Source organism: Ipomoea triloba, chromosome 1 (assembly GCF_003576645.1).
Source record: "Ipomoea triloba cultivar NCNSP0323 chromosome 1, ASM357664v1".
NCBI classification, from domain to species: domain Eukaryota; kingdom Viridiplantae; phylum Streptophyta; class Magnoliopsida; order Solanales; family Convolvulaceae; genus Ipomoea; species Ipomoea triloba.
This window is the reverse complement of record NC_044916.1, coordinates 33,604,461-33,613,634: the sequence shown is the minus strand read 5'-3', so window position 1 is coordinate 33,613,634 and position 9,174 is coordinate 33,604,461. Positions and strand designations below refer to the sequence as shown.

At 30.3% G+C, this 9,174-nt stretch overlaps 1 protein-coding gene across 1 annotated transcript; it reads left to right on the top strand.

Moving 5' to 3' along the window:
* The first annotated feature begins 2,389 nt into the window (after positions 1-2,389).
* Positions 2,390-4,202, top strand: LOC115996507 (transcription factor MYB117-like). The gene is made up of 2 exons (XM_031235769.1): positions 2,390-2,763; positions 3,154-4,202. Exons 1-2 carry the CDS (start codon positions 2,580-2,582, stop codon positions 3,915-3,917), a joined length of 948 nt encoding a protein of 315 aa, XP_031091629.1. The 5' UTR covers positions 2,390-2,579; the 3' UTR covers positions 3,918-4,202.
* Positions 4,203-9,174: the final 4,972 nt, after the last annotated feature.

The window sequence follows — 9,174 nt, the reverse complement described above, 5'->3', positions numbered from 1 at the left end:
ATGGAGAAAGTACAAGCGGTGAAACGTCAAATTTCGTGTAGTCATCCAGGGTACGGTGTCTTAGGCATGCTGCAATTAGATGATTTGGATCTTCGATCATATGTTACCACTAAAATTATTTCTTTTTAATTAAATACTTTAGATTTTAATTTATTTTGCTTTTAATCCAAAATAATTAATTTTAAAGAGGACATTTAAATTTAGGTATTCCTTTAATTTGTTTGTAAAATCATATGGTAAATAGTTGAATTTTGGTGGTGATGGTAAAAATAGAAAATATTAAAAAGTATTAACAGTTGAAATTGAACGAGCGGATGAGTCACTTAAATATTAAATCAAAAATTTAAACTCATGGATGAACATAAGAATAACAACACCTTTAATTTGAAAATTTTATATTATATAATAGTCTTGAATTTATTGGAAATTTGTTATCTTATTCAAAGATGAGAATATTAATAATAAAAAAAAAAGAAAAAAGATGAGAATAGTATAGAAAGGTGGTGATGAACAACAAGGTTAGAATATAATATATAACTAAAGGCAGAGATTATTAAATATATGTTCATGGCATTTCAAGCTAGCATACAAACGTATTCACTACCATATCCATAGCATGCATGTATGCCAAGTCATGGGATTGGGAATATTTTAGAAATATGGGTGTTAGTAGATTAAATCAAGAAGGGTACGGTTACCATTTTACATCAACTTACGAAACAAGAATGACACAAACTTAATAAGGAGAAACTTTCAACTCCAATCAACAAAAAAATAAAATAAAAATCATTTTCATTCAACCGTATAAGTAAACCTTGCTATATATATATATATATATTACTCTTAACCGTATATCTACCTGTGTATGCACAAATTTAATTAATACGACTTTACTGAAATAATTAACAAATTCAAGCACAAGCCACAATGTTAAATTACATAAAAATAATAGTTTATAAGAAGTATTTAGTAGCATGTAGCATGTATATATTACGTACATGTAGGGTGCTTGTATATATATATAAGGGCTAGATTAAGTAAAAATAGTGTCTCATGTGTAAAGTGACAATAAATTTTAACCATCAATTGTAAAAATAAAAAATAAAAATGTTCTTACTCTATTACAATGCAGTTCTCAACCTACTGAATATGGGAGTGCAACTTAGTACCACTAGACCACAAGGTGTTGACAAATGATATATATTTATTTCAAAACAATATGTGTTTAGCTTGATCTACCTATGCGTATTTAGACAAAATATGATATTGTGGGTTAAATGATGTGTATTTATTGCAGATTCTCAAAACGATGCCGGACATCCCGATTTATCTATGCTTATTTAGGCCAAAATCATATATAAAAGCTTTCACGAAAAAGATATGTGTTTAGACGACTATGCTATTTAGTTTAAATCCCGCTCATTTGAGTATAAATTTCAATTGTTCACTATCTTTTTTATGGATGAATGAGATTCGTTCATATTTTTCACATAAATAATTAACTTTATGTGGTCTAATACTTATATAAAGTGTATGTTGAATTGATATAAAGTTCTAAACTAACCATTTAGTTATCAATTGTACAATAGTAGTTTTATATTTATTTTTATAATATAATTTTACTAGTTTTTCGATAATCATTTAATTAATTATAAAATCTTAATTGACTTGTTTGTGTGTAGATACAACAGTTTTCATGTACTATTATTTTTCATTTGTTTATTGACTTATTCGTTTGTCTCTTCTTTTTTTTTTTCTTTCTTTTGGGGGTTCATTTCTAACTAAAATTAATACGGAGAAAGATAATATTTCATAAGATTCAACAACAATGGTTTGTTTAATCAATGTCAAACTACCACTTTAATTTGATGGGATCTCACTGTCTCAGGTTGTGTTTACACAATACCTTAATTATAAGATAGATTGAGCTCAACAATTAAAATTTTGCAAATTCTTAATTAATTAACAAAATTAATGTGTGAAACCATGATGCAAATTCAAAAAGAAAAATTGCTTGCTAAAAAGAAAAGATAATAAATAGGTAGACAGTCAAAATTGTTTTTGTTTTTTTTTTAATAATTAAAACAAAAGAAAAAAATCTACTGAAATCACCGTAATATTATGTTGATTTTAGAAAAAATGGCAAAAGGTAAGAAGTAAAAAATAAATAAAAAGAAAAGGTTGAGAAATGGTCAGTTATTTCAACAATGTAATGCTTATATAGTGTGTATATATATATATATTAATGTATGTATTGTCGTGTAAAATTAAGAAAAGTGACTGCCTATCCAAACCAAACCCACTTTCCTTTCTCTCTCTGTGTCTCTCTTCTTCTCCATCTCTATATAAATTATTTTCTCACAGTGTTTGGTATTATTGTTATTGTCATGCGCCTATCACATATATACTATGCTTTTGCGGATGCACCTTTTTATCTTCTTCCACACTAATCATTTTCCCCCTTCAACTTTATTTATTTATATATATCTCGCTCTCTCTCTCTTCATCCATCCTTTCATGTTCACAGACTACTAACAAATTATTTATCCACCGGAATTATATTGTTTCTGCGGCGATCTATGGTTGAGACCACCGGCGGCGGCGGCACCGGCACCGCTGCTTCCGCCTCTAGCGACGACAGTTCAAGAACCTGCCCGCGGGGCCACTGGCGTCCTGCCGAAGATGAAAAACTCCGGCAACTTGTGGAGCAGTATGGCCCTCAGAACTGGAATTCTATTGCTGAAAAACTTCAAGGAAGATCTGGTAATTAAATTAACCATATGTAACCACCCTCAATTTTAAGTTAATAAACCACTTTTTTAAAAAATATATATATATATTTTTGAATGGCCCGGGAGAGGATATATATATATATATAAAATAAATTTTAAAAATCCTTGTATTTTACTTTTTATATACTAGGGTTAGGTTTTTTAGGGAGAAAATTAAAATTCAATTTAATTTCTTGGATGAATGTGTTTTTTTGCAAAATTTCCCCAATTTACAGTTTGTGAGGATTAATATATAATGACTAGTGATAAAGAAGTACCAGTTTCTTACATGTTTTGATTGTTTAATTAATTAATTAATTTAGTTCATCATAAATTTTATAATATATGTAATTTAATTTAGAAATAAATATGATGTATATAGGGAAGAGTTGTAGATTAAGATGGTTTAACCAACTTGATCCAAGAATCAATCGGAGGCCATTCTCGGAGGAGGAAGAAGAGAGGCTTGTGGCGGCCCACCGGATTCACGGCAACAAATGGGCGCTCATTTCCCGGCTATTCCCCGGCCGGACAGACAATGCTGTCAAAAATCACTGGCATGTGTTGATGGCGAGAAGGCAAAGGGAGCAATCCAAACTTTCTGTTAAAAGGACGTACCAACAAGTGTTCAACAACGTCAACATCAACGACACAAATGTTTTCCGGCGAAGATACAAATCGCCGGAGCCTTACCCTTACCCCTCAAACAAAATCATCAGCTTTTTGGAATTCCAAAATAATCCCGCGGATAGTAGGCCTAATACTTTCTCCTTATCCAAGTATACCCCTCATCAGGCCCCTTACTCTTCTCCTCCCCTCAGACCAACCACCTCATCATCATCAGACTACTCTCTACTGCGCCATCACAAAAATAATACTAACAAAAATTTAGGTTTTTCTTTAGTCGGAAGCCATGGGAATGGAATTAGGTTAAACCCCCCTAACCTTAAGCCCGGGAATAATTTTCTGAATTATTCATCAACGTTCAATGATGGCGGCAGAGGTGCCAAGAATGACGAATTCAGATCAGAGAAGAGGGAAAGAAATGAGCAGAAAGACAAAGAAGATGATGAAGGAGAAGACAAAAGGGGAAGGAGGGAGGATGTTACCTTCATAGATTTTCTTGGTGTGGGGAGTTCTTCTTGATCACTTTTATATATATGATAGGTTAGTTTTACATTATTGAATTGGCATGTTTATTATCACCCACCAAATCTCCAAGTTTAAGTTAAGCCATGACTTAGTTGTTTTTCATTCTTCCCTTCCATCAACTTTGCAGGTCGTAGCAAGGTCTAATCTATATATATATATATCTTACTGCCCATTATATTCTTGATCCTGATGATGAATTGTTTAATTAGGAATGATTTTAATGACATATAGATTATTGGATATGATCAATGAAGTTGGGGTTGAATTTCTTATATTCAATCAGTCTTGTTTATTAGTTCTTGGATATAATTATTTATTTACTTTGTTTACCCATCAAACCTATTTAAAAGAATGAAAATTAAAATTTGCATGAGCAGCTCAGTTGGTTAATAGATGGGTAGATTGTGGGCTGGGGAGTTGAAGAATAAAAGTTTACTTTTTTTTTTTTTTTGAATAAAGTTAAGTTTACTTGAAACTATTAAAGATGTCTTTAAACAGTTGTTTATGGTAAATTTTTACTAAACTAAATCAACAAAATATAGTTGATACGTGTTTAAGTATGTTTGGCTGTTATATGAAATACATTAATAAAAGTTGGGATCGATTGAAGTTACAATAAGCATAAATGTTAATTAGTTTGATAAATATAATGTATGTTTAGTTAATCTTTTAATTCTTTGTAATAAATTAATCACTTAATGCCTTCCAGTTATTCCTTCATTAATTGTTATCAACTTTTAAATTAAAAGAGAAGCTAATAAATTCAACACCCAGAGCGGCAAAGCGTAATTAAAGTGGTGTACTAGTGAACTCATTATTATCATTATTTTTTTGAACGATGAAATTTTTTTTACAGACACTACTCCGATGGTATGCACCAGATAATAAACTATGTTACCTCTTGTATAATGGCTTGAAAACTACAAAAGAGAAGGGGATTATTTAGTTGGTTGTTGGTGATAATCTTTATCTTAATTCTTAAAAGTGAAAATAGGAAACTAATTTGATGTGAAGTTTTCTGACCACCATATCATTTTCAAAGAGATGCATAGTGGCACCATTTAAGGACAGGCTACACATAAGTTGATAGTTATATGTGACATGTCCTGAAAGCAACAAAATACTTGTTTAAATCTTCAAAACAATATCAATTTTCTTAATCATGAACTTTCATATGAGATTTGCCGTATGGTAAACATAAATAAAAAAAAAAAAAATTGACTTACATCCAATAAATCAGTACTCAATTGACGTGCGATTTTGGTTTGAACTTTGAAGTGAATTTTGGGTGAATTAGTTAAGTTACTACAATTTAAGGATTTAGTACGTTCCTACATGTATAAATTGATGTAGGAGTACATTATATCGAGCACCATACACTTTTGTTCCCATATTTGCTAAGTTTGCTCCTTGTGCAATTTAAACTTATAGGGTTAACAGTTTCGATAAGTGTAAGAGTTAAAATCGTTTTCTCCTTTAAAATTTAAGAATTAAGACTATACTAAATACATTCAAGATAAAATTCTTATTACTCGTAATCACCCGCCACAACATCCATGTGGCCTTCCTAGTTTCACAAATTAAAGTTCCTCAACTCCTCCGATCCGCTAGCTAATTATTTCTCAATTAAAGTCCAACATATTTAATTTATATGTGAGTCCAAGTTTTTGTATAAAACGTAGAGAAAAAGAAAGGTACATAGAGCCCTCTAGGATAGTGAAAATGGTAGCATTTCTACTTTATAAAGGCATGTCAAAAACATTATACACGAATTTCTTTTATCTTCACTTAGGATGGGATTTTTGTTAATTAAAAGTTTTAAAAAATGCCATCCAAAGCATTTGGAATGATGTAAATTATGGTAAGCAACATTTGCTTACTGCGCACAAAGAACCCCTCACTTTGAGATGTTGATCCCACATTGCTGTTGGGGAGACTCGACTTCTTATTTTTCTTCCCAAACTTTACTCATGTGACCAATTGAGATGCCTATGCGATCATATTACGGTTCAATTCTTTGACGGTGGATGGGTGGTTACTTAAATTATTTACTTTGCTTTTAAATTTTATATATGTAGTTAAAAAAACGCTACTATCGCGTACGAACGCCATGATAACTTGTGAGTTGGGGGCAGCAATATATGAGGAGGCCCAGACATTTGAGTTTTGAACCAAGTTGTTTCAGCAAATAAAATCAACGTTGTTTTAAGTTTTAACAAAATCCGTTAGCATGTCAATGTCCAAAGCAAATTACAAACCAAAATACAACGTACAATTACAGTCCTTTAACCATGTAATGTAATCGGTTCGGGATTTTCGTAGTCATGCTGCATTCTCTCACGCGCGTACACTATTAGAATCAGTAAGTTCAAGGAATTTGAGCAATTTTATTTTTTAGCGACAGATAAAAACTTACGGTCACTATTTGAACGTACGTACTAAGTAAATTTTGGTGTATAACTTTAAACGAAAAAAAATAGATCAATTTAAATTGTCTATAACTAACCAGTTTAAACTAAGAAGATCAATATATCGCTCTCACTAGGAATTGAATTTGAGCAATTATTATTACTAGCTAGCTATTATTGGGTGATAATGGAATTTTTTTTAATCACTATTTCAGAGTGTTTGGTTGGAAAGAAAGAATTATTAAGAGATAAAAGTGTGCATGGCATGTAATAACTTGAAAACTGTAAATTGTGCGATAAGTATTGGAAAATGAAGAAGCATGGAAAATAGGGGAAGCTCATAGATTTTCTTTTACAAGTGGATCAAAAGAAACTCAAAACGCACCATGAGCCTCAGAGCCCAATCGCAACCCTGTTTTGTCCATTTCACGTCATTATATTGTTCGCCCAAATTTACTTACGAGACAAGCAATTAGTTAGTCTTAAATGTTAGAATTAATACTAATTGTGATTCTTCGATTATAGTGACACTGACAACTCGCGTTTAATTTTAAATTTTAAATTTAGATATCTGTAAATTATGTAGTTATTAAACTTTTAAATTTAACTATCCATAGTTATTCCTACTTTTAAGATAATTAATCATCCATATTTCTTTAAATTTCAAAATTTTAACCATTCATAGTCTTAATTTATCTTTACTTAAACTAACAGAAAGATCAGGAGTGATTAAATTTTTTAAAAAAAATTTTGAAAAACTATGAATGATTAAATAAAAAGTTTAGAACCAAACGTACGTAACAATTAACATTATTATACTTTAAAATCCTAATTAATATTTTACTTAAATGTCACTTATCCTTTTGATCGTTTTTTTTCAAAGTATAATTGCCATATGAGTCAAATGACCAGTCAAAAAGACAATTTACATAAAATTACGTACATTCAGCTTTACTCCACTTGCACCTGTTGAGCCTTATGGTGAGTGACAACTTGCTTTCATTGCTTTCATATATCAATTTTTTTTTAATATAATGAATACGACTTAAATTTGAAATATAAAAAAAAATATTATAAATAAAATGGAATAATATCTTACTTATCACTAATTTTTCAGCAAAATAAGTACAGATAGTTTAATTCCATTAAAAACAAAAATGATCGAATAGACTTACCCAAGAGGCATGATTTGAAGCAATTGTTTTATTGTGGACCATGGTCCATCATGCACATAGTAAACTCTATCTGAATTATATATGTGCGGTTAACATATTACATAATTTAGTTAACAAATTATATATCTAATTGTTGGATCTACAGTAAATCAAGCACGTTTAACCACATATTTTTTTGGTTATCTGGTTGTCATATCGTATTTAAAACTAGTGATAAGTAGGTGACCCGCCGGATATTAACCATTGCATTTAACCACATCATTCTATGGTAAACCGCAACGCCACGTCTTGAATCGAGTAGGGGTTGAACTCGGCTAACCCGGTTGACGCCCAACACTAACATATTATGTACTTTTAGTTTATTTATAAGTATATAACCTATAAACGGAAGACATATAATCTAAATATCGTTTTTTATTAGGTCCACAGTATAAGGTGGGCAATGATCCATAGTATAATTTGTGGATTTGAGGGGAATAAATGGTGTAAATTATAAGTTAATGAATCATTCTTAAACAATGCATCATGCGTGAAGGCAATCCTCGAACAAATTACAAAAGTTAACTTGGACTATGAGTTCAAGAATCATACGATTGGAATATAAACATTAGAAAGTCTTAATAGATACGACAAAAAAAATGTTATTTGATTACCGGAAGTCATTTGAATTCAATCATAATATTTGAAATGAAAAGGTAAAATAATAAAAAGAATCTTTACGTAATTTGAAACGAAAGTGACTTTAAATTAGTATTTAAGAAATGATATGCTTAAATAGTTAAATGTCTAAACAAATTAAAGAAAAATTTGGCAATGGAAATCCTATCATCTTGACCCCGGTGTTAGAAGACGCGGTACAACGTAACATTGAACTAGTCCAAGTTGTCTTTAAATTTGGCCGCCCTTCATTGGCGAGAGGGACTTTTAAGTTTCAACCCTTCTACATACCCTATCTTTTTCTCATTAAATTAATTACCATCCCGTCCACGAGATGTTATACACGTATAAATGGTGTATTTTTAATATTGAAATTGTAAAGTTTTAGAATATAAATTGTGTTTTTAAGTCAAAACACATAACAGTACAATTACAATGGTAAAAGAGAATTTGTAAATACAATACATGATCATCAAATTTAATCCATTAATATTGTGTGATTGCAATATTTGAATGAAATTTGTGAATACAAAATGAAGTAATTAATTACATATATATTAATATTGTGTGTCTGTAATATATAAATTGTAAGATAAAGTATAAATATTTAGATTCAGATACCACATAATCATTTGCGCTGTGCACTTGCCCATATTCTCTTTGCAAAATTGAAACAAATAATAAATGGAACCTGCAGGCATATATACACACTGTACTCCTTTGCCCATCACCACGTACCTAGGCCAATATTATTCAAAATAATAAATATATGGTTTAATGAAATATTTGGGGTGATGATGAGGGAATACACTGAATAAATTTTACTTTGTGATTTAGCCATTAAATCATGTAGGTTAATATGTTACTTTCATTGAGAGTCAATTTTAAAACCTCATAATAATTTTCAAGTCAACAATCTAATTAATAAATTGATTGTGATTATTACTATTAATTTGTTTGATGTAATATTTGGAGTTGTCTCTATTAATTGATAAAATATTTATTTAACGT